This window comes from Hyperolius riggenbachi, chromosome 5, assembly GCF_040937935.1.
Source record: "Hyperolius riggenbachi isolate aHypRig1 chromosome 5, aHypRig1.pri, whole genome shotgun sequence".
NCBI classification, from domain to species: domain Eukaryota; kingdom Metazoa; phylum Chordata; class Amphibia; order Anura; family Hyperoliidae; genus Hyperolius; species Hyperolius riggenbachi.
This window is the reverse complement of record NC_090650.1, coordinates 369468337-369495553: the sequence shown is the minus strand read 5'-3', so window position 1 is coordinate 369495553 and position 27217 is coordinate 369468337. Positions and strand designations below refer to the sequence as shown.

General features: G+C 43.9%; 1 protein-coding gene across 3 annotated transcripts in view; it reads left to right on the top strand.

The window, feature by feature from the left end:
- Window positions 1-25500, top strand: part of TPD52 (tumor protein D52) — a 133288-nt gene extending 107788 nt beyond the window's left edge. For 2 of the 3 annotated variants that reach the window (XM_068237528.1, XM_068237527.1), the window contains exons 5-7: window positions 19397-19438; window positions 20978-21026; window positions 24896-25500. In XM_068237528.1, the coding sequence (XP_068093629.1) occupies window positions 19397-19438; window positions 20978-21026; window positions 24896-25009 (205 nt within the window). In that variant the 3' untranslated portion in view covers window positions 25010-25500. The remainder of the gene's footprint in view (window positions 1-19396; window positions 19439-20977; window positions 21027-24895) is intronic. The other variant, XM_068237529.1, reaches the window with a different exon arrangement.
- The last annotated feature ends 1717 nt before the right edge of the window (window positions 25501-27217 follow it).

Below are 27217 nucleotides of genomic sequence, written 5' to 3'. Positions count from 1 at the left end.
GTAGCACTGTTAGGACCTGCAGGCCGTCAGTTCCTCCACACTGAGCAGATGTGTTTGATGTTTGACAGATAAGCGTCTCGCCAAGAACTGAGCCGCTAACGTGATGTGACATTTTAATTTAGCTCTGTGTGTTCTTGGGCCTTTGTTCAGCTCGTAATCTTTCTGAAAGCGTTCAGTTCGATCTGGACTTTAACTTCAAAGAAAAACAACTTTCAGCCTAGTGTAGTGATCTTGTGCCAAGCTCAAAGCAACTGCTTAATATGGTGTGCTGAGAGATGGGCAGATCATATAATAACATGGCTCTGGTCACTCATGGGACAGTGCGGCCTTCACCAAACACACAGCATTTGTTATAAAATGGGCTTACTGAGTGTGAGCTGGAGATTAATCAGGGTCTAATGACCCCCATGTTCCCCCTTCTGGCTGGGTGCACACTTGTTTGAATCACATGCAGTATGTCACAGAAAACTCATGGAAAATTACAGGTAATGGACGTGTCAGACCACATTGTAAATCGCAGCACTCTGGTATTTGCACAGCATGTTGGTTCTTCCTGCATACTGTATGCGATTTGCGCATGGGTTTCGCATTCGTTTTTGTGAATAATAATATGATGCTGTACTTTTACAGTGGTTGAAAAGGCAGATTATTAAAAAAATACAAACGTGAAACGCAAAATGCACCTGCAAGCGAAAAACGCACATGGCAGAAAACTCTTGGTTCTCTGCACAGACATGTGCTTTCAGTCTCTCAGTTTTAGGTAATATTCCATGCTGTAAATAGCATATATACACTCACCTAAAGGATTATTAGAACACCTGTTCCATTTCTCATTCATGCCATTATCTAATCAACCAATCACATGGCAGTTGCTTCAATGCATTTAGGGGTGTGGTCCTGGTCAAGACAATCTCTTGAACTCCAAACTGAATGTCAGAAAGGGAAAGAAAGGTGATTTAAGCAATTTTGAGCGTGGCATGGTTGTTGGTCTGAGTATTTCACAATCTGCTCAGTTACTGGGATTTTCACGCACAACCATTTCTAGAGTTTACAAAGAATGGTGTGAAAAGGGAAAAACATCCAGTATGCGGCAGTCCTGTGGGCAAAAATGCCTTGTTGATGCCAGAGGTCAGATGAGAATGGGCCGACTGATTCAAGCTGACAGAAGAGCAACGTTGACTGAAATGACCACTCATTACAACCGAGGTATGCAGGAGAGCATTTGTGAAGCCACAACACGCACAACCTTGAGGCAGATGGGCTACAACAGCAGAAGACCCCACCGGGTACCACTCCTCTCCACTACAAATAAGAAAAAGAGGCTACAATTACTACAAGCTCACCAAAATTGGACAGTTGAAGACTGGAAAAATGTTGCCTGGTCTGATGAGTCTCGATAGTCAGAATTTGGCGTAAACAGAATGAGAACATGGATCCATCATGCCTTGTTACCACTGTGTAAGCTGGTGGTGGTGTAAAGGTGTGGGGGATGTTTTCTTGGCACACTTTAGGCCCCTTAGAGCCAATTGGGCATCGTTTAAATGCCACGGGCTACCTGAGAATTGTTTCTGACCATGTCCATCCCTTCATGACCACCATGTACCCATCCTCTGATGGCTACTTCCAGCAGGATAATGCACCATGTCACAAAGCTCGAGTCATTTCAAATTGGTATCTTGAACATGACAATGAGTTCACTGTACTAAAATGGCCCCCACAGTCACCAGATCTCAACCCAATCAAGCATCTTTGGCAATGTGATGGAATGGGAGCTTTGTGCCCTGGATGTGCATCCCACAAATCTCCATCAACTGCAAGATGCTATCCTATCAATATGGGCCAACATTTCTAAAGAATGCTTTCAGCACCTTGCTGAATCAATGCCACGTAGAATTAAGGCAGTTCTGAAGGTGAAAGGGGATCAATCACCGTATTAGTATGGTGTTCCTAATAATCCTTTTGGTGAGTGTGAGTATGTATATATGTGTGTATGTGTGTGGTGTGTGTGTCTATACAGTGGAGGAAATAATTATTTGACCCCTCACTGATTTTTCTAAGTTTGTCCAATGACAAAGAAATGAAAAGTCTCAGAACAGTTTCATTTCAATGGTAGGTTTATTTTAACAATGGCAGATAGCACATCAAAAGGAAAATCGAAAAAATAACCTTAAATAAAAGATAGCAACTGATTTGCATTTCATTGAGTGAAATAAGTTTTTGAACCCCTACCAACCATTAAGAGTTCTGGCTCCCACAGAGTGGTTAGACACTTCTACTCAATTAGTCACCCTCATTAAAGACACCTGTCTTAACTAGTCACCTGTATAAAAGACACCTGTCCACAGAATCTAATCAATCAAGCAGACTCCAAACTCTCCAACATGGGAAAGACCAAAGAGCTGTCCAAGGATGTCAGAGACAAAATTGTAGACCTGCACAAGGCTGGAATGGGCTACAAAACCATTAGCAAGAAGCTGGGAGAGAAGGTGACAACTGTTGGTGCGATTGTTCGAAAATGGAAGGAGCACAAAATGACCATCTATCGACCTTGCTCTGGGGCTCCACGCAAGATCTCACCTCGTGGGGTGTCAATGGTTCTGAGAAAGGTGAAAAAGCATCCTATAACTACACGGGAGGAGTTAGTGAATGACCTCAAATTAGCAGGGACCACAGTCACCAAGAAAACCATTGGAAACACATTACACCGCAATGGATTAAAATCCTGCAGGGCTCGCAAGGTCCCCCTGCTCAAGAAGGCACATGTGCAGGCCCGTCTGAAGTTTGCCAATGAACACCTGAATGATTCTGTGAGTGACTGGGAGAAGGTGCTGTGGTCCGATGAGACCAAAATAGAGCTCTTTGGCATTAACTCAACTCGCTGTGTTTGGAGGAAGAAAAATGCTGCCTATGACCCCCAAAACACCGTCCCCACCGTCAAGCATGGGGGTGGAAACCTTTTGCTTTGGGGGTGTTTTTCTGCTAAGGGCACAGGACAACTTAATCGCATTAACGGGAAAATGGACGGAGCCATGTATCGTGAAAACCTGAACGACAACCTCCTTCCCTCTGCCAGGAAACTGAAAATGGGTCGTGGATGGGTGTTCCAGCACGACAATGACCCAAAACATACAGCAAAGGCAACAAAGGAGTGGCTCAAGAAGAAGCACATTAAGGTCATGGAGTGGCCTAGTCAGTCTCCGGACCTTAATCCAATAGAAAACCTATGGAGGGAGCTCAAGCTCAGAGTTGCACAGAGACAGCCTCGAAACCTTATGGCCCATACTCACGAGGGACTTTTGTCGCCTCAAAACGCGGCGCGCGCGTGTTGCGGCGACATGTCGCCCGTGAGTATGGGCCGTTGCACGCGCGCGCACCCCGAACTGTCGCCTGTCGCTCATGTCGCCATGCGATTGAAAGTTTCAATCGCATGGCGACAGTCGCCGCCGCACCTCCGCCGCAACTGTCGCTAGTCCGCGTGAGTACGCGGACTAGCGACAGCAACCTCCATTAAAGTATATGGAGCTTCCGGCGGAGGGAGGAGGAACGTCGGCGACAGCTTCCGCCTCGCCGCTGGTCCCTCTTCCGCGTGTGTACGCGGAGGGACCTGGCGAGGAGCTGTCGCCGGCCTGTCGCCCACACGCTCACGTGTGCTGGCGACAGGCAACATTTGCTGCCCGTGAGTACGGGCCATTAGGGATTTTGAGATGATCTGCAAAGAGGAGTGGACCAACATTCCTCCTAAAATGTGTGCAAACTTGGTCATCAATTACAAGAAACGTTTGACCTCTGTGCTTGCAAACAAGGGTTTTTCCACTAAGTATTAAGTCTTTTATTGTTAGAGGGTTCAAAAACTTATTTCACTCAATGAAATGCAAATCAGTTGCTATCTTTAAGGTTATTTTTATCATACACACACACACACACACACACACACATCTATCTATATATGTATCTATATATATAAATTTACCATTTACAAGTAAACACTATTACTAAGAATTTAAGGTACTATTCTGTTAGCCGGGCGCAACTGAGCTAAGTAATGTACCGATTCATGTTTTTACTGGCCGTCTCGCTGCGGCCAAATGTATCAAAAGTGAGTTAATTGAATTGAATTAAATTAAACCGGCGGCAATGTGACAGATGAAGCCGCCGGCTTCGTCTCTCTCTCCTCCCCCTGCCCCCCTCCTATACAATACTGGCAACCGGGGACATGCGTGTCCCCACAGAGTCATTCGTCGCGGCAGGGAAACCTGCCGTTCTTGCAGAGCGGGTGCTGGCAGAAGCAATGTCTGCAGCCTCCCCGCTCTGTTTGTTTCTTGCGACAAACGACTCCCAGGGACACGCGTGTCCCCCGGCTGCCAGTGTTTTATAGGAGAGAGGCAGGGGGAGGAGAGGAGGCAGAGCCGAAGCCGGTGGCTTCATCTGTTACATTGCAGCCGGCTTAATTTAATTCAATGAACTCACTTCTGATACATTTGGCCGCAGCGAGACAGCCAGTAAAAACATGAATCGGTACATTAGTTAGCTCAGTTGCGCCCTGCTAACGGAATAGTACAGAATTTAATTTTGCTCTAACCACTATTAGGCCTCGATTGCACAAGTAGATGCAGATGGCAGCTGATCCCTGAGGGCCGTTCTCACTTGTGCGCTTGGTGGGTAATCTCCGCTATTTACAGAAGCGCTAGCGCAATAGAAACCTAATAGCAGTGATCTTACTGCCGCGATTGCCACCATTCGTGGGTGTTTCGCGATTAACGGCAATCGCAAAACGTGTTACTTGCAGCATTTTGCCATGATTCTGGAGCAATCACAGTACAGTGCTTTTACAAGCGCTAATCGCGATCGTCGGGAATCACGGAAGTGTACAGTAAATTTACTGCACTAATCGCGGTAAAATCACCCTTGCTACCATTTTGTGCTTTTTAAGTGTGAATGGGTTGTGTTTTGCTGTAAATGCGTTCAGCAGTGCAATATCCCATTGCAATGCTGTGCAACACATGAAGGCCTCGATTCCCAAAGGCGTGCTAACTTAGTTAGCACGCCTAAAGGCTTTGGACGTGCAAACTAGGGTGCTAAGTAGTTTGCACATCTAAAGCTCTTACTGATCGCGCGCTAAGTTTTTAGCGCTGCGTGAAACGTTGCACCCCGTGCGCCTAAAACGTCGCATCAGGTGCGCCTGAAATGCCGCACCGATGTGACGTTTCGGGCGCACCTGATGCAACGTTCTAGGTGCACCGGGTGCGATGCTTCCAGTGCACCCGCTGCAATGTTTTGCACGCACTGCGCAGCGCTAAACCTAGCGCGCGAAAAAACTACCTTTAGCCGTGCTAAGGGGCTTTTCACAGGCGTGCTAACACTAAGCATCCTTTTGTGAATCAATCCCGAAGTGTGAACGTCACAGTGCAGTCTGTTTGCTGCACACCATACACGCTGCGCACAGTATAGTGTGAATACGGCCTCAAGGTTGATTTTTTTTTTTCTTTTTAAATATCAGATGAATATAAATTTTCACATAAAAATATTTCATATGTACCATTTAGAGCCAGTCAACAGATGGGGCTCCTGAGCGAGACGAATAGCTCCAAGGCTGTAGTTTAAAATCATTTCCTGGAAAAAAAAATGTCCTAGTTCTGTGCCTGTTCTATCTGTATATAATCTACATGGTTAGCTGATTTCATGTACAGTTGGTCACTTTTAAACTACCTGGTTTGAAGTCTTATGCAGCTTATGCTCCTCCCTTCTGCTGTGTGATCACTAGCATGGAACAAAGCCAAGGGTAATAGAAGCTTCAGCCACAGGGCCGGTTCTATACTTTTTGCCACCTGAAGCAGCACATTGTGAGGACATCCCCCCCCCCCCCCCCCCTTCCCCAATGTGTGTGTGCACAAAGGCGGAGAGGAGAGGCACACCCGGCCGTGTATTTATATAGTGCCAACATCTTCCACAGCGATGCACAGAGTACATAGTCTTGACACTTAATTGTCCCTTGTCAGGGCTCACAATCTATCCCCTACCATAGTTAAATCTCTATGTATGTATTGTAGCCTAGGGACCATTTTAGGGGGAAGTCTTATGAATGTTTGTTTTTTGGGATGTTGGAGGAAACCAAAGTGCCCTGAGGAAACCCACTCACAGGGAGAACATACAAACTCTGTGCAGATAGTGCCCTGGCTGGGATTCGACCGGGGGACCCAGCGCCACTAGGCCATGTTAACCATGTTAACCACATGCTGCCCACATCAGGCATGTGTGTGTGATGTACAGTATGTGTGGTTATCATACATGCTCCCCTCACTTGCTGGAAGCCCCCTGACTGATGTGGGATTGTCAGATGTGAACAGAAGATCTTTCACCGCAAGTCACCTCTGTCACATATGAAAGACGCAGCAGTACTGGCAGTGACAGGCGCCTTTCTCTCTGCTCATCATTGTCACTTAGGGCTTGTTTCCGCTGACATTACCAAGAAAATGAGTCCAGTGTGTAGACAGGAGAGATGCGCAGTTCACAGCCGCACAGCTTCCTCCTGCATTGGGCAGAGCTGTCGGCAGCAGGGAACAGATTCACCTTGTTGGAATTTACCATCATACTCAGAATAATCAGGTGATTTATCTGGTAGTTTTTCACCTGTTCAGTTGATTTCCTCCTGTCAGTGGTTGCTGCACATCATCCATAATCTGTGTATTGACTTCTCACGTATATCAGTAGCTTGATAAAATGATAGTGATGCAGGGAATTCTTTCCCAGCGGATAACCATCTCTGATGTTAGTCTATGGAACAGGCTGCTGCAGTCTATGTCAGAGATGCAAATGACAGTTATTGGGGGTTCCTAATAACTGAGTGTAAGAACCAGAGGCGTAGCTAGGGTTTTCAGTGCCCGGGGACAAAGACTATTAATGCGCCCCCTAAGGTGAAGGGTCGTGACCAAATGTGGTTATGGGTACTCCACATTTGGTCACGCCCCTTCAAATGTACATGGAGGTTAGCAGGCTCACGCTCACCCACCCTCCCTCAGTATGTACCTTCCAGCATGTTCCAAGACAAATTCAGCAATCATGAGCCCCCCCCCCATCAAGACAAATTCCGCAATCATGAGCAAACATGAGGCCCCCAACAAGACAAATTTAGCAATCCTGAGGCCCCCAACAAGACAAATTCAGCAATCATGAGGCCCCTAACAAGACAAATTCAGCGATCTTGAGGCCCCCAACAAATCATGAGGCCCCCAACAAGACAAATTCAGCAGTCATGAGGCACATAAATAGACAGAATTTCACATAAATAGGCAGAATGTCCCCTTAATATGGTAGACACCTCTCACCTGGCAGCAGTTCCCCAAAATACACTCAATCTGACAGCAGTGCTTGCCCAAAAATAGGTAGCCCCAGGTCTATAGGTGTCCACAGAATAGGTGGCCAGCAGTATAGATGTCCCCAGAACAGGTAGCCAGGGGTAGAGATGTCCACAGAACAGGTAGCCAGGGGTATATGTGCCCAGTATATGTAGGCAGGGGTATGTGTCCCCAGTATATGTAGCCAGAGGTATATGTGCCCAGTATATGTAGCCAGGGGTATAAATGCCCAGTATATGTAGCCAGGGGTATATGTACCCAGTATATGTAGTTAGGGGTATATGTGCCCAGTATATGTAGGCAGGGGTATATGTGCCCAGAGTAGGTAGCCAGGGGTATATGTGCCCAGAGTAGGTAGCCAGGGGTATATGTGCCCAGAGTAGGTAGCCAGGGGTATATGTGCCCAGAGTAGGTAGCCAGGGGTATATGCCCAGTATATGTAGTTAGGAGTATATGTGCCCAGTATATGTAGGCAGGGGTATATGTGCCCAGAGTAGGTAGCCAGGGGTATATGTGCCCAGAGTAGGTAGCCAGGGGTATATGTGCCCAGAGTAGGTAGCCAGGGGTATATATGCCCAGTATATGTAGTTAGGGGTATATGTGCCCAATATATGTAGGCAGGGGTATATGTGCCCAGAGTAGGTAGCCAGGGGTATATGTGCCCAGAGTAGGTAGCCAGGGGTATATGCCCAGTATATGTAGGCAGGGGTATATGTGCCCAGAGTAGGTAGCCAGGGGTATATGTGCCCAGAGTAGGTAGCCAGGGGTATATGCCCAGTATATGTAGGCAGGGGTATATGTGCCCAGAGTAGGTAGCCAGGGGTATATGCCCAGTATATGTAGGCAGGGGTATATGTGCCCAGAGTAGGTAGCCAGGGGTATATGTGCCCAGAGTAGGTAGCCAGGGGTATATGTGCCCAGAGTAGGTAGCCAGGGGTATATGCCCAGTATATATAGGCAGGGGTATATGTGCCCAGAGTAGGTAGCCAGGGGTATATGTGCCCAGAGTAGGTAGCCAGGGGTATATGTGCCCAGAGTAGGTAGCCAGGGGTATATGCCCAGTATATGTAGGCAGGGGTATATGTGCCCAGAGTAGGTAGCCAGGTCAGTTGTCCCCCTCCCCAGCAGGAGGGGAGCAGCGCAGAGAAGAGCTGCTCTCCCTTCCTCGCTCTCCCCTCCAATGTCCGGGTGGCTCAGGCTGGCAGCGGCGGGCGGAACTTACCTCCGTCTCGTCGCAGCGCCGGATGGATCTGCCACTACTCTGGTCTGGTCCAGACCAGAGCAGCGGCTGCGCACCCGAACTTCCGGCCGGCGCTGGAGCGAGACGGAGGTGAGTTCCGCCCGCCGCTGCCAGGCCAGCCACCCGGAGGACATTGGAGGGGACAGCGAGGGAGGGAGAGCACCTAAGGTGAGGGAAGGAGGGGGGAGATGGCCCCCCTTCCCCACCGTCCGCACAGCTCTCCCTCTTCTCTGCGCTGGCCCCCTTCCCCTCCGCCGCAAAAAAAAAAAAAAAAAAACCCGCAGCTCAGCCAGGCTGAGGGCGCCCTCGGGGACCAGGCGCCCCGGGGCACTTGTCCTACCCCGACCCCCCCCCCCCCCCCCTAGCTCCGCGCCTGGTAAGAACAGCATTGTAAAGTGCTCTACTGAGTTCCAATGATTTTAAGTTTTGCAGAGAAACACTTGGAACTCCACAGAGATTTGAAACACTGCAGAAATTCACTGAGGTTGGAGTGCTCTGCAGAGACTCGCAGAGATTGGGAACTTTGCAGAAACTCACTGAGATTGGGGTGCTCTGTAGAGCAGGGGTCTCAAACTCGCGGCCCGCGGGCCATTTGCGGCCCTCGATACAATATTTTGTGGCCCTCGCTGGCAAAAGCTTCCTTATAGTTCACTTCAGTGCTCCCAAGTAATCCGCCGCATCCCCGCCGCTAAACGAGGGCTGCAGAGCCCCCAAATCGCCCGGGGGGCAATCCGCCGGCATTTCCTGGAATGGGCAGAGCTTTCAGCTTCAGCTCTGCCCCTCCTGACGTCAATCGCCGCACGGATCGCCGCCTCTCCCCGCCCCTCTCTGTGAAGGAAGAGTGAGAGAGGAGGGCAGAGGCGGCGATGCGCCGCGATTGTGAAATTCCTTATGCGGCCCAGCCTCATCCTGACTTTGCCTCCTGCGGCCCCCCAGGTAAATTGAGTTTGAGACCCCTGCTGTAGAGATTCAGAGTCTGTGGATTCTGTAGAGTTCCCAATCTCCATGAATCTCTGCAAAGGAGCATAGCAAAATTCTGCAATAAAGCCAACCATTTACATGTAAACACTGCTCAGCTGAACAGGTCAGTTATTGTTGTGTTAACTATGGTGATTCTGGCCCACACTGAATGGATACATCACGGCACACATGCCAGGCTTCGGCTGTATGTGTCCAGAGGCCTGCCGCCTGAGGGAAAGCTGGACTTCATTGTGAATTATAAGGAGAGGATAAATGCATTCCGAATGTATGCGCCAGTGAGCTGTATCTAGGAGCCTTATGGCAGAATTTCAGTAGCCAAGCACATGTCCTTCTTTAGCTGAGACAACTGTATATTTCCCCAAAATACAGAACACCAACACCAGTTTAGCTGCACTCATAAGAGAGAACCATTTATTGCACAAAAATATGCTTCACTGTTTGAAAAATTTGAGCAAAAACCCCCAATAAATATAGGGTATAAATTGCATAAATCTAAAAATGACAAGATCAAATTGGGGCCCCAATACATCTGACAGAGAAAAACCACACACATCGCCACTCACTCATAAATATGCAGGGATGGGAATTAATTCCAGAGATGCAATAAATTATGCAGTGATTAGTATCACCAATTCATCATGATTAGCTAATCAAAAAAAGGGCTTTCTTCTGAAGTAAAGTGCACTTTTAGATAGAAAAAAACTGCATATGCAAAAAATAGTTCCTATCAAGGAAATCCTATATATGAATCAAGCAATCTTCCATTATACCCATATAGTCCATGTGAGATGGTTAGCAGCCTCTCTGCATCAAAAACAATGTAGTACTGAGGCAATGTCCCAATAAGGTTTACTTGTCATAATAATGATAAAAAGCAGCATACGACCTGGTAGATGAAAAAATCACTTAAGGGCAGCTTAACCACGTGCCGATCAGCATAATTGCAAACTGTATGTGTGATTATCAGTCCTTGCCACACAATTCCTTATCCAGTTAGCTGATAGCGGTGATATCCCTTCCAGACAGTTCACATAGAAGGTAGCTGGACTGCAATGTGCATTCCCCTCAGCACTTCATACAAGTATGCAGGCTACTGCCTATTTCCACTTATCTGTATACTGTGCTCTGCTGCCATAGGATGTAGTAAGCAGGGGATAACAGGTAACCACCACGTGGGAGCTGCCCAAACATTCAAATCATCCAGGACGCACACCAGCAGCGGCCATCGCTAATGCATTTCACCCCTCCCTTGGGGCTTCTTCAGAGCGTGCTGCGTAGTGACGTATGTGTTACTCTATCCTTATATACAAAAGTTCAGCTGATCATGTGATATTTGAGCCAAGGACTCACTAGTGCCATCTTGTGGACAAAACGTTTATTACATTCATTTTCAATGATTTCTAAGAAAGGTTTCTCTGCTGACCTCTCTGCTGCCATCTAATGGAAAAAGATATTAATACACCTACAAAGAGGAAAATACTAAATATCAATATATTAAATATAGTCACCAATCCTAGAAACCCACAAACATACAACAATGTGGCTTATATACCTATGATCAGAAGTCTAATCCTATGCATATTTTTACCAAAGTAGCTAAATAAATGGAATAACCACACCAAAGCTCCCCATTATAAAAACACTTTTAAATTTAAATCCGAGTTTAATCCCGCGGGGCCCAACGTGTCGAGGACATAAATCCAAAAGCTTTCCTTTTTAGTTAATTGTGTATCCAGATCAAAACGTCTCATATCTGGTACAAGTCTATAAATGCCTCTCACCCTCAGCCCAGCGGGGTCAGACCCATGGAACTTCTCAAAATGCAACGACACAGGAGTAGGCTTCCTCTTCCTTTCCTCTTTAGGTTTTTTGTGCTCTAAAATGCAACGAATATGCTCCTGTATGCGGACCTTCAATGCTCTAGTAGTCTTACCTACATAATGTCTCATACAAGGGCATGTAAGCTGGTACACCACAAATTCGCTGTCACAATTAATATGTGACCGTATCTCATATTCCTTGCTATTATCAGCATTTTTAAATACTTTATCTTCACTCACATAATCACAAATAGAGCATTTTTTGCATTTATGCATACCCCATCTTGGTTGCAACCAAGAGACATTTCTCTTTGGCCGTAATTCTGAACTGACCAAGGCATTTGACAAATTTTTATTTCTTTTTGCCGTAATAACTGGTCTTTGACCGACTATCCTCGCAATTTTTTCATCCCTTGTGAGGACATGCCAGTATTTATTCATAGCCTCCATCAGAAAAGGCCAATGTGGGCCATATGGAGTAATCATTCTTGGATGTTCACATCCTTGCGTTTTCTCTTCCTCCACTTTTTTTACTAATAAATTCTCTCTACTTGTGTTGAGAGCTCTATGATAAGCAGATTTTAACAACCCATTAGGATAACCTCTCATCCTTAGTCTTTCTTTTAACTGTTTTGCTTCACTTTTAAATTCTTCCAAAGTGGAACAATTCCTGCGAATGCGCAGAAACTGTCCCACTGGAACTGCCCGTATCTGTGCCGGATGATGAGCACTTTTGTGATGTAATAGTAAGTTACCAGCCGTCTCCTTTCTATAAGTTGATGTAACAAGCCTACTTCCCTCTCTCTTTAAATTTATATCCAGAAACTGAAGTTCTTTCTCTGAAAAATTATAGGTCAAAAAGATATTGTATGTGTTTACATTTAATCTTTCCACAAATGCTGTTAATTCAATCTCAGTACCAGTCCATATCATGAACGCATCATCAACATAACGAAGCCAGAGGGCGGCATGCTCCCGAAACGCACTGTCCATCCACACCACCTCCTCCTCCCAAGCTCCTAGGTGTAAACAGGCGTACGCCGGGGAGCACGCCGCCCCCATAGCCACGCCCCGTCGCTGTCGGTAATACCGATTTTCAAAAAGGAAAAAATTGTTCTCCAACACAAATCTAAGCATCTCAAGTACAAACTCATTGTGCATGTCAAGGTCTATATAGTTTCTCTCCAAAAACATCTCCACTGCTTTCAGTCCAATCTGATTCGGTATTGAGGTGTATAAGGATTCAACATCCAGACTTACTAAAATAGCATTCTCAGGTAATTGTAACCCATTAATTTTGTTCAGGAAATCCATTGTATCCAGAACAAAGGATGGTAATTTCATATTTATCGGTTTTAATTTTTGATCAATCCACTGTCCAATTTTCTCTGTTGGGCTCCCTATCGCAGATATTATGGGTCTTCCCGGGGGATTTTCTTTATTTTTATGTACTTTTGGGAGGATATATATAGTAGGAACTACATATTCCTTCACTTTTAATGCCTTTAATTCATTTTCTGTGAGTACCTGATCCAAGTATCCACATTGTAGTTTATAATTTAATCTATCAATCAAATCAGGAAAGGGATTAGATCTAATTTTTTCGTAACATTCTGTATTATTAAGCTGTCTATATATTTCATCTACATACATTTTTCTAGGCATGACCACGATATTTCCACCCTTATCACTTTTTTTGATGACTATTTCCTCATTGCTATTTAATTTTTTCAGAGATTGTCGTTCAGCATACGTCAAGTTTTTTGGGGCCTGAATTTTATCTTTCCATTGCTTTATATCATCCTTTACTAGTTCATTAAACAGGGATACTGACCTATTCTGTTGAATGGATGGGATAAATTCCGATTTTGGTTTCATTTTTGTATGGGCAGGTAATGGTTCAAAACCCAACTCCTCTTCCTCCACCCCCTCTAACAATTCAAAATCATCTATGTCCATGAAACCAGCTTCATCACTTATGGAAGATGTCTCTTCAGTATCAAAGATACTTCTTAACAAAATTTTCCTCAAATATAATTGGAGGTCCTTATATATTTCAAAATCTCCCACATCCTGTACAGGACAGAACGTAAGACCTTTATTCAATAAAGATAAATCGTTAACATCAAGGGCAAAATCCGACAAATTTATGACATTCTCCAATTGTGAGTCTGCCTGTTCTGACACAGGTATTTTTACTGTTACGTTTTTTTGTTCTTTTCTTTTTGAGTGTCCCCGCCCCCGCCTCCCTTTTCTTGGTTGGCTCTGGTTAAAAAATCCTGCTGCCTGGTAATTACCCCCTCTCCATTTTTAAGAATACTTTTTGGGCTTTTTGATTTTTTCTTCTGTTGTTTAGATTTCCCCTGTCTATCCTCACTCCCTGAACCTGAAGCATTTCTATGTGATTCCTCTGATGAGGAGGCCCAACTAACTCTTCGCCGTCTACTCCTGCTCCTACCTCTTGATTTTTCATTATACTTCACAAAAACCTCTCCCTGGTTTTTCTGTGGTTTTTCTCTGTCAGATGTATTGGGGCCCCAATTTGATCTTGTCATTTTTAGATTTATGCAATTTATACCCTATATTTATTGGGGGTTTTTGCTCAAATTTTTCAAACAGTGAAGCATATTTTTGTGCAATAAATGGTTCTCTCTTATGAGTGCAGCTAAACTGGTGTTGGTGTTCTGTATTTTGGGGTGGTTTATTATTACCAGTGCTAGCACCTGGGAGGTTTGATACATATTGTTGAGCAATTGTACGTATTTTTTCTTTATTGTGTTTTCCCGGTGTTCCGGGTCATTTAAATTGCATACATCTACGTGATTGTGGGTGATACAATGGCTTATATACCTAAGATTGACATAGAATTGGAAATTGAAACAGCTTTTAAGGATTGTGATGATGAGGAAGAGGAAGGTGCTGCAGTGCATGTGGATGCAAATAGTGAGAATAAAACTTTGCTGATTAATCTGTTTAAATGCCATGAGGATTTATCCCTTAAAATAATTAGACGTAAATGGAATATCATTACATTGCAGAGATATATTAATAAAGAAATTGTTCCGCGGGGGTTGCGGGAGCGGATTGTACCAGCGGAATATTTGAGAAATGCACGGTTCATTCCGATCTGGAAGGAGCATTGCATAAAAACAGGGATAACCACTATGAAAATCATGGTGGAGGAGGAGACCATACAACTCATAGAAATGGAAAAGTTGCTGAAAACATCTGAGCAGGCATTGGATGTGTATGGGGAGGATCCAGACTTTGCATTCTTAAATGGTCGTATGAAAAAGAAGTTGGATTTGGAAAATGAAAAAGTAAAATCTAATAAACAAAAAAAGTTTCAGAGGGATTTAAATGATTTTAAAAAGGGAGAGGTTTTTGTGAAGTATAATGAAAAATCAAGAGGTAGGAGCAGGAGTAGACGGCGAAGAGTTAGTTGGGCCTCCTCATCAGAGGAATCACATAGAAATGCTTCAGGTTCAGGGAGTGAGGATAGACAGGGGAAATCTAAACAACAGAAGAAAAAATCAAAAAGCCCAAAAAGTATTCTTAAAAATGGAGAGGGGGTAATTACCAGGCAGCAGGATTTTTTAGCCAGAGCCAACCAAGAAAAGGGAGGCGGGGGCGGGGACACTCAAAAAGAAAAGAACAAAAAAACGTAACAGTAAAAATACCTGTGTCAGAACAGGCAGACTCACAATTGGAGAATGTCATAAATTTGTCGGATTTTGCCCTTGATGTTAACGATTTATCTTTATTGAATAAAGGTCTTACGTTCTGTCCTGTACAGGATGTGGGAGATTTTGAAATATATAAGGACCTCCAATTATATTTGAGGAAAATTTTGTTAAGAAGTATCTTTGATACTGAAGAGACATCTTCCATAAGTGATGAAGCTGGTTTCATGGACATAGATGATTTTGAATTGTTAGAGGGGGTGGAGGAAGAGGAGTTGGGTTTTGAACCATTACCTGCCCATACAAAAATGAAACCAAAATCGGAATTTATCCCATCCATTCAACAGAATAGGTCAGTATCCCTGTTTAATGAACTAGTAAAGGATGATATAAAGCAATGGAAAGATAAAATTCAGGCCCCAAAAAACTTGACGTATGCTGAACGACAATCTCTGAAAAAATTAAATAGCAATGAGGAAATAGTCATCAAAAAAAGTGATAAGGGTGGAAATATCGTGGTCATGCCTAGAAAAATGTATGTAGATGAAATATATAGACAGCTTAATAATACAGAATGTTACGAAAAAATTAGATCTAATCCCTTTCCTGATTTGATTGATAGATTAAATTATAAACTACAATGTGGATACTTGGATCAGGTACTCACAGAAAATGAATTAAAGGCATTAAAAGTGAAGGAATATGTAGTTCCTACTATATATATCCTCCCAAAAGTACATAAAAATAAAGAAAATCCCCCGGGAAGACCCATAATATCTGCGATAGGGAGCCCAACAGAGAAAATTGGACAGTGGATTGATCAAAAATTAAAACCGATAAATATGAAATTACCATCCTTTGTTCTGGATACAATGGATTTCCTGAACAAAATTAATGGGTTACAATTACCTGAGAATGCTATTTTAGTAAGTCTGGATGTTGAATCCTTATACACCTCAATACCGAATCAGATTGGACTGAAAGCAGTGGAGATGTTTTTGGAGAGAAACTATATAGACCTTGACATGCACAATGAGTTTGTACTTGAGATGCTTAGATTTGTGTTGGAGAACAATTTTTTCCTTTTTGAAAATCGGTATTACCGACAGCGACGGGGCGTGGCTATGGGGGCGGCGTGCTCCCCGGCGTACGCCTGTTTACACCTAGGAGCTTGGGAGGAGGAGGTGGTGTGGATGGACAGTGCGTTTCGGGAGCATGCCGCCCTCTGGCTTCGTTATGTTGATGATGCGTTCATGATATGGACTGGTACTGAGATTGAATTAACAGCATTTGTGGAAAGATTAAATGTAAACACATACAATATCTTTTTGACCTATAATTTTTCAGAGAAAGAACTTCAGTTTCTGGATATAAATTTAAAGAGAGAGGGAAGTAGGCTTGTTACATCAACTTATAGAAAGGAGACGGCTGGTAACTTACTATTACATCACAAAAGTGCTCATCATCCGGCACAGATACGGGCAGTTCCAGTGGGACAGTTTCTGCGCATTCGCAGGAATTGTTCCACTTTGGAAGAATTTAAAAGTGAAGCAAAACAGTTAAAAGAAAGACTAAGGATGAGAGGTTATCCTAATGGGTTGTTAAAATCTGCTTATCATAGAGCTCTCAACACAAGTAGAGAGAATTTATTAGTAAAAAAAGTGGAGGAAGAGAAAACGCAAGGATGTGAACATCCAAGAATGATTACTCCATATGGCCCACATTGGCCTTTTCTGATGGAGGCTATGAATAAATACTGGCATGTCCTCACAAGGGATGAAAAAATTGCGAGGATAGTCGGTCAAAGACCAGTTATTACGGCAAAAAGAAATAAAAATTTGTCAAATGCCTTGGTCAGTTCAGAATTACGGCCAAAGAGAAATGTCTCTTGGTTGCAACCAAGATGGGGTATGCATAAATGCAAAAAATGCTCTATTTGTGATTATGTGAGTGAAGATAAAGTATTTAAAAATGCTGATAATAGCAAGGAATATGAGATACGGTCACATATTAATTGTGACAGCGAATTTGTGGTGTACCAGCTTACATGCCCTTGTATGAGACATTATGTAGGTAAGACTACTAGAGCATTGAAGGTCCGCATACAGGAGCATATTCGTTGCATTTTAGAGCACAAAAAACCTAAAGAGGAAAGGAAGAGGAAGCCTACTCCTGTGTCGTTGCATTTTGAGAAGTTCCATGGGTCTGACCCCGCTGGGCTGAGGGTGAGAGGCATTTATAGACTTGTACCAGATATGAGACGTTTTGATCTGGATACACAATTAACTAAAAAGGAAAGCTTTTGGATTTATGTCCTCGACACGTTGGGCCCCGCGGGATTAAACTCGGATTTAAATTTAAAAGTGTTTTTATAATGGGGAGCTTTGGTGTGGTTATTCCATTTATTTAGCTACTTTGGTAAAAATATGCATAGGATTAGACTTCTGATCATAGGTATATAAGCCACATTGTTGTATGTTTGTGGGTTTCTAGGATTGGTGACTATATTTAATATATTGATATTTAGTATTTTCCTCTTTGTAGGTGTATTAATATCTTTTTCCATTAGATGGCAGCAGAGAGGTCAGCAGAGAAACCTTTCTTAGAAATCATTGAAAATGAATGTAATAAACGTTTTGTCCACAAGATGGCACTAGTGAGTCCTTGGCTCAAATATCACATGATCAGCTGAACTTTTGTATATAAGGATAGAGTAACACATACGTCACTACGCAGCACGCTCTGAAGAAGCCCCAAGGGAGGGGTGAAATGCATTAGCGATGGCCGCTGCTGGTGTGCGTCCTGGATGATTTGAATGTTTGGGCAGCTCCCACGTGGTGGTTACCTGTTATCCCCTGCTTACTACATCCTATGGCAGCAGAGCACAGTATACAGATAAGTGGAAATAGGCAGTAGCCTGCATACTTGTATGAAGTGCTGAGGGGAATGCACATTGCAGTCCAGCTACCTTCTATGTGAACTGTCTGGAAGGGATATCACCGCTATCAGCTAACTGGATAAGGAATTGTGTGGCAAGGACTGATAATCACACATACAGTTTGCAATTATGCTGATCGGCACGTGGTTAAGCTGCCCTTAAGTGATTTTTTCATCTACCAGGTCGTATGCTGCTTTTTATCATTATTATGACAAGTAAACCTTATTGGGACATTGCCTCAGTACTACATTGTTTTTGATGCAGAGAGGCTGCTAACCATCTCACATGGACTATATGGGTATAATGGAAGATTGCTTGATTCATATATAGGATTTCCTTGATAGGAACTATTTTTTGCATATGCAGTTTTTTTCTATCTAAAAGTGCACTTTACTTCAGAAGAAAGCCCTTTTTTTGATTAGCTAATCATGATGAATTGGTGATACTAATCACTGCATAATTTATTGCATCTCTGGAATTAATTCCCATCCCTGCATATTTATGAGTGAGTGGCGATGTGAGTGGTTTTTCTCTGTCAGATGTATTGGGGCCCCAATTTGATCTTGTCATTTTTAGATTTATGCAATTTATACCCTATATTTATTGGGGGTTTTTGCTCAAATTTTTCAAACAGTGAAGCATATTTTTGTGCAATAAATGGTTCTCTCTTATGAGTGCAGCTAAACTGGTGTTGGTGTTCTGTATTTTGGGGTGGTTTATTATTACCAGTGCTAGCACCTGGGAGGTTTGATACATATTGTTGAGCAATTGTACGTATTTTTTCACAACTGTATATTTCCATGCATTATACTGAGCCCTCAGGAATTTGTCCAGTGATGATCCATAATAACAGTTAATGTTGCTTGCTGGATATGTGTATATTATGTGTCTTGCTTGCAGAAGCTAAATCATTTGCCTGGTGTCTGTTCTGATTATTTGGTGGCTTTGCATAAAATGGCTACAGAGCGTGATTGTGTGACTTTGGAGGGCATTTTGCATTGTTTACTCCTTTGAATCAAAGACAGGTTTGAAGTTGAATATGCTTATGCTATAGAAGTAATAGAATAAATGGCAGATTTCTAAGCATTATCAATCACAATGGGACACATTTATCCAAGCCAGTGCAAGGTAACCTGGAGCATAGGGTGAGCAGTTGCTGAGAGCAGCCAATCAGAATCCTCAGTCTTGGAATCTGCTCCACATTCATGTCAGCTTTCCTCACACTGTTTTTGATAAGTTTGCCCCACTGTGTACTGAAGCACCATTTTATGTTACCAGACCAGTGTACCCTTTATGTGCCATGCTCAGTTTTCAGCTTTGCTGCTGTTTATGCTCTTTGACTAACTCTTGCTGTCTCTCTTTTCCTTACTGCTGCACTATAGTATACGCTCTATTCAGCATTCCATTAGTATGCCTGCCATGAGGTAATGTATGGGGTTACAAGGATAGCTAGAACTGTGCATGTCTTTATGTTGTACTGGGCAGGTCAATTGAGAGTAGTAATGGCTATGTCTAGGAGAAGTCATGGAGAAGCAGGTGATTAGTTTGGTCAGGTGATAAGATATGTAAGTCTCTGATTTGCTGGTGATGATCATGTGCTAAAGCAAATTAGAGCTTTGCCAATCAGCTGATCAAACATATCACATGCTTGTCTGTGAGCTCTCCTAGACATGACCATCACTAATTAAGAAACCTAAGGCACAAACATTCTCAGGAGTATAGATGCCTTACTTAAATAGAGTTCAACTGTAAACATGGACCTTCACGACAGACACCATGATCCCCGAACTCCCCCTTTCAAATCCTGGCAGGAGTCGCCCCCTATTCAGTAAGGAAACTCCAGGGTGGCCAACTGAGCTCACCCTCAGTGGCTATACCTTTCAAATGCTTTGCGACCAACAGGAGAAGAAGCCCGATGCATATTTACGCATTTAGGATGCATATAAACCTCCTATAAGGTTCATTTTCTACCATCGTCTACAGATATCCTGTAACATTTTAGTAGGATAAAACAAGCGCCTTACACAGGGCCCTAATTATTAATGCAATATACCTGCATTGTAGATTTTAGAGACCTTTTATGTACTAGCTAACCACCTCCTGTATGTTCAGTATAAGCTGTTACTTGTAGTTTATGCTGATTGTAAATTAGCTGCTGTGTGTACAAATCTGTTCTTGAAATTTGTCCTCCTCCCATCCCTAATTTTATATTAACCCTTTTTGTACTTTTTATCATTCTTGTGCAGATCACTACCAGCACTTCAGACTTGCACACTGAATGCAGAGTACCGGCAGTTACCAATGCTTCATTTTTATTGTAAACAATGCAAATGACATGCCAGTATCTTAAAACAGGGCTAAAAGAAATAACTTGGTTATATGGTATTCCTGACTACAACCCCATCCTAACACTTTTATACCACACTCAACTTATGACTACACTAACATTAGAATAACCATAGTCCAATTTAGCTTAGATTAAGGGAGCCTTAACTGAGAGGGATATGGATGTTTCCTTTTAAACAATACCAGCTGCCTGGCAGTCCTGCTGATCTCTTTGGCTGCAGTAGTGGTTGAGTCACACACCTGAAACAAGCATGCAGCTAATCCAGTCTGACTTCAGTCAGAGCACCTGATCGGCATGCTTGTTCAGGGGCTGTGGCTAAAAGTATTAGAGACACAGGACCAGCAGAAGAGTCAGGCAACTGGTATAATTTTAAAAGGAAAAATCCATATCCTTCTCAGTTTAGGTTCCCTTTAAGATATTAAGTACGGCTCTAGGCCAAGTATTGCCTCTTTACTTTGCATGGGCTTAAACTGTTGTGCTTCTCTTGTTATAAATCTCATCTACTATTCTTGCACAGATATAATATAAATCCAAAGCCTTGTTGGGGAGGGGGAGTAGTATCTGCTTATCCATGTATTTAGCTAGAAAAATACTGATTTACATCTCATTTTTGTAGGAACTCACCGACATTCAAGTCCTTTGAAGAGAAAGTGGAAAATCTGAAGGTAAGCTTTTATTGGGACCTTCTGTTAGTTTGACACTAGTATGGCGTGGCTGGGCAAAGCTGGGTTTATACTATTTTCACCCTAGGCCATCTTTGTTGCAGTTTCCCTTCCAGGTGCAGCACCCCCCTCCTATTCCTTGTGCAGCCCCCTCTTCCAAGTATAACATGAATGCACTGCAGTCTCTTTCAGTTCTATACAGGTCCTTTGGACAGCAGCTCCCTATCTCCATGTGTGATGTGTCGCTCCTTATTTGCAACCTCTGTATTCTATTTGCAGCCTCCTCTTCCATATTCTGCAATCTCTCTTACATGTCCAGCCGCTTCTTGGTTAGCTGCCCCCCCAAGGCTCGGGCCTTTGTGGCCTTTCCAGAATCCGGTCCGGTGGCTGGGTGCTGGGCTCTTTCTCTGCACCCAATTCATTTTTTTAATGCAGTGTTTGCCTGGGTGCCGACTGGCATGCTTGCAGTTTTGTAGACACAAACGTGGCATGTTGCCTGGTGGGGATCAAATCCCACTCTCTTGGTTGACACTGCAGGCTAGTGATGTGTTCTGCTGCTATGGGGGAAGGGGGAGTGTGTGGCTGGCTGAGGTGTCCGGGAGCATCTGGGGCTTCTGTATACATTCTAGGTTTTTGGCTGATTTTCACCTACCATGTGGGGCTTAAAGTCATTGGGAGCCGCTGCTTAAAATAAAAACCAGATACTTACCTAAGGAGAGGGAAGGCCCTGGGTGCTAATAAACCTTCCCGGTCCTTTACCGGTGCCCTCGGTGCAGCTCAGGATCCCACGTTTGAATCCCCGGCTGCGGGGGACTTAGGAAGTCTTCGGGAGCCAAGTCCTCCCACAGACAGGCGGCTCCATACTGCGCATGCATGAGAGAGAGGGCGCTCGCGCATGCGCAGTCTGTAGCGGCCCGTCTTCTGGAGCACTCGGGCTCCCGAAGACTCCATTCGGCGGTGGTGGAGAGAGCAGTATTTGACTAATTTAATCAAATACTGCTACAAGGGAGCCAGCGCTGGAACGAGGAGAGGGAAAGCTCATTAGGACCCAGAGCCTTCCTTCTCCATAGATAAGTATCTGGTTTTTATTTTAAGCAGCGGTTCCCAATGACTTTAAGGCCTGGTGCACACCAGAGGAGTTTTTCTGAGCGTTTTGAGTTTTTAAATCTGCTGCTAATGTTATCCTATGTGTCTGTGCACACTGGAGCAATGAGGTTTTGTAAAAAAAACCCATAGCATTACATTGGGAAGAGCTTTTGAAACCTCTAAAAGCTCTTCCCAATGTAATGCTATGGGGTCTTTTACAAAACCTCATTGCTCCAGTGTGCACAGACACATAGGATAACATTAGCAGCAGATTTAAAAACTCAAAACGCTCAGAAAAACTCCTCTGGTGTGCACCAGGCCTTAGTGTTAGTTAGGACCAGTTAGAAAGAGGAAACTTTGTTGCTGGTAAACTAGTATTATGTCAAACACCGCAGTTTTTTTTTATAACAGATATTCTCCTTTTTAACACCATTATTCATTTTTATCTCGGTCTGTGTGACAGGTTACTCTGTGTGCCCAGCTATTGATAGATAACAGAAGACCTTGTGGTAACTTCATGTATGAATACCATCACATGCAATGCATCAATAGCAATGTGAAGACTTGGCTCGGGTAACACAGTAGATTTAGCAGGTGCTGTCTTATGCTAGGTACACACCATAGAAGTTTCTGGCAGATTTACCTGCCAAATCGATTTCCAACATGTCCAATCTGAATTTCAATTGATTATTTTCGATTTTCCATTTTTTTTTAAATAGTTTTTTTGACTTTTTTTAATCGATTTTCTTTCAGTTCTATGAAAATCGATAGAAAAAACATTTTAAAAAGATTGGAAAAGATTGGATTCAGATTGGACATGTTGGAAATAATCGATCTGGCAGGTAAATCTGCCAGAAAATTGTATGGTGTGTACCTGGCATTAGTGCCAAGTCACACAGGCAACAGTTGCTAGTCTCTAATCCTAGCAATTAGTTCCTGCGATTTTGGTACTGTCAAGTCTCTGCAACAAATTGCAAGTGTTAGCGACTGTCCCTGGCATCTCCTATGAAGTAGAAGTCTAGTGACAGCTACTAGTCGTGGTGATACAGTTATTGCTACAGAGTCACCTGTGCGACATGACCCTTATAGCTGTACGCCGAAACCACGACCCCCAACCACTTGATAGCTGTACGCCAAAACCACGACCCCCAACCACTTGATAGCTGTACGCCAAAACCACGACCCTCAACCACTTGATAGCTGTACGCCAAAACCACAACCCCCAACCACTTGATAGCTGTACACCAAAACCACAACCCCCAACCACTTGATAGCTGTACTCCAAAACCACGACCCCCAACCACTTGATAGCTGTACGCCAAAACCACAACCCCCAACCACTTGATAGCTGTACGCCAAAACCACGACCCCCAACCACTTGATAGCTGTACTCCAAAACCACAACCCCCAATCACTTGATAGCTGTACGCCAAAACCACGACCCCCAACCACTTGATAGCTGTACGCCAAAACCACGACCCCCAACCACTTGATAGCTGTACTCCAAAACCACAACCCCCAATCACTTGATAGCTGTACGCCAAAACCACAACCCCCAACCACTTGATAGCTGTACGCCAAAACCACGACCCCCAACCACTTGATAGCTGTACTCCAAAACCACGACCCCCAACCACTTGATAGCTGTACTCCAAAACCACAACCCCCAACCACTTGATGGCTGTACGCCAAAACCACAACCCCCAACCACTTGATAGCTGTACGCCAAAACCACGACCCCCAACCACTTGATAGCTGTACTCCAAAACCACGACCCCCAACCACTTGATAAACTAGTTGGGAGGTCTGTGGCTCCAACAGCTACAGCTTCCCTCCAATCAAATCTGGCGGGGAAGAGTGAGTGGTGCAAGCGCCATGCTTCCTCCCAGATGTCACTGCGGTGTAGGAAATTTTATTTTTTATTTCTGGGGATTGACTTTAAAGGACACTTAAAGTGAGAGGTATATGGAGGCTGCCATATTGATTTTAATTTAAACAAATCAAATTGACTTTTAGCCTTAGACCTTGAGCAATACAGACCAGATGTGGATTTGCTACATGCTTGTTTCACGTGTATGATTCAGACACTATTGATGCATGAAAGATCAGCAGGATGCCAGGCAACTGGTATTGTTTAAAAGATGCAATAAATATAATTAGTGTCCTTTAAAGTACATAGGAAGCCAAAACAAAAAATCTAAATCAAACTGATACTTCCCTAAGAAGAGGTCCTATGGAGCCGTCCCGCTTCTCTCACGGTCCCTGCATTCCATTGCTGGCTCCCACAGTAGCAGTATTCGACCGATCGGTCAAATACTGCTCTCAGCCGATGCAGGAGGCTCCGTACTGGGCATGCGCTAGCGCACTCACAGAGTCGCCCATCTTTAGGAGCATGCAGGCTCCTGAAGATTTCCCACGGTGGGAAATTCAAACGTGAGGACCATGAGAGGAACAGGAAGGCTCTATAAGCAGTGTTCCCCAACCCTGTCCTCAAGGCCCACCAACAGTGCATGTTTTGTGGAAATCCACAGAGGTAGTTAAATGACTCTGCTGAGGCACTAATTAGCCCACCTGTGCATGTTTGTGGTTTCCTGCAAAACATGTACTGTTGGTGGGCCTTGAGAACAGGGTTGGGGAACACTGCTCTATGGGACCAAGAGCCTTCCCTCTCCTTAGGTATCAGTTTTGAGTTATTTTTGCTTCCCACTAACTTCAAGTATAGTTTTGCAACCGGAGGTTTGCGTTCTAACAATTGTATTAACATTGACTGCATTTTGCTTTTACAGTCAAAAGTCGGTGGCACCAGACAGCCATCTGGAGATTTTGGAGAAGTGTTAAACTCTGCAGCCAATGCCAGTGCCACAGATGACCTGACAGAAAAGGATGAGGAGAGTCATTGAGACCACTGTGTGTCTATACAGCCAAAACTAAAGGATGCTGCAAGAAACTAAAAAAGCACACCCAGAGCGCCCTCTTGTGTCCACACCAGACATTTCTTTGTTCATTATTCATTGCTTTAGATGACGACCTTGTCAGCAATAAAGGGGTTAGATGTTATACGTTTTGTGGTAGAGACCTTGTAAACACAACTATCCAGATTATACTTGGTGAGCAGGGTATATAAAGGGATTTCTATGCTCTATTTGCGACTGCCAATGTGTTTTGTTACGCTGGATTCTTCATTTACTGTGTAGACACTAAAGCTGATATACAATGTGTGCAGCCGGTACTGATGGACTTCTTCTGCTGTATGTGCTAAATTCTGCTATTTCTGCATCTCTCACCTCCAGAGAGCTGTCACACATTTTATGCCTTGCACTCCACTGTCTACAAACTGCTTGGAAGGAGAGTGGACAGACTTTTGAATAAATACATGTTTTCCATGTTAAAATGTGTGTTCTTTCCTTACTGCACGGATACTGTAAATGCATAATGTTTACTTTATCTGCACATGTCTGGAGTCAACAGAATGACAATGTAGAGCTAGCAGCACCATGTAATAAAACAAATCATGTTAGAGACAGCCAGTAACCACTTAACCCCACAGGCTATATGAGAGCCGTTTTCACCTGCCAGCACTCCTCTCTTTCATTTGGCCATAACGTTCTCACCGCTAATCACACCTAAATGATCTATAGCTTGTTTCTTTTGCCACATTTTTGAGGGTGATACTTGTTTACAGTAATAACTTTATTTTCTATGCATCTTATAGGAAAAATCAAGGAAAAAATGAAAAAATACACAATTTCTCCAATCCCATCCCTTATAGTTTTAAAATAAACAATGCTATAAATAAAACCCACAAATTTTATTTGCCAGTTTGTTCCAGTTATTTGTCCTAGTTATCACAACGTTTAAATTATGCCTCTAGTACAATGTATGGTGACAATATATTATTTGGAAATAAAGATGTATTTTTTTTGTTTTTTTCTTCATACATATTAACCACTTCCATACCAGCAGTCTCAACCATTTCGGGACCGGCCGCCTAACCCCCCTTAAGGACCAGGCATTTTGCGGGGGGGGGGGGAGGGTTACGAGCATTTGGGGGGGTCAGGCGGCCGGATCCCCTCTGTGGCTGGCTGGGCAGTATCTCCCCTTTCGCCAGCAGCCATCACTCACCTTCCAGGGTCCAGCGATGAGCCGCAGCAGTCCCCTCTGCTCTGACCGGCATCTCTGCTCCTAATGCCGTTCAGTTCCGGGTCGCGGCTTGATGACGTCATCAAGTCGGGACTCAGAACTGAGCAACATTAGGAGCAGAGATGCCGGTCAGAGCAGAGGGGGGCGCCGATCGACGCTGGAACGGCAGGGAGGTGAGTGGATCCTCTTCTTTCCCCCCTGCCTCCGCCGCCAAAGTGTTCACTACGATACGCCGGCGATCGTAGTGATCACGTGATCAGCCATACGCAATGGCTGCTGATCACTGAGGGGAGATGTCATATGACAGCTTAATCTTCCCTCTCCGGTGCGCACGATCGGGTCGGGAGGGTTCGTTAGCGCGGACGTTGAATCAACGTCCAGTCAGGGCGGCAGCACCACCTGCTGGAAGTAGATTCAACCAACGTCTGTCCCCAAAAGGTTAAAGAGGAACTGTCACAAAAATCCTAAAATTTAAAACACATACAAATAAGAAGTACATTTCTCCCAGAGTAAAATGAGTCATAAATTACTTTTCTCCTATGTTCCTGTCACTTACACTAAGTAGTAGAAATCTGACAGATTTTGAACTAGCCAATCTTCTCATAGGGGGGGTTCTCAGGGTTTTCTTTATATTTAAAAGCACTTAGTGAATGGCAGTTGCTCTGTCTAACTGCCAAAATAGTGAGCAGGGAGGCTGGCCAGTATCTTTGTATTAATCATTTTCAGGGAATGTCTTTATAAAGAATAAAGGCCATGCTGAGATATGGAGAGATGGACTAGCCCAAAACCTGTCGGTAATGTCAGATTTCTACTGCCGACTGTAAGTGACAGCAACATAGGAGAGAAGCAATGTATGGCTCATTTTACTCTGGGAGAAATGTACTTCTTATTTGTATGTGTTTTAAATTTTAAGATTTTCACAACAGTTCCTCTTTAAGGACCAGAGACTGCTGGTACCAAAGAACGGC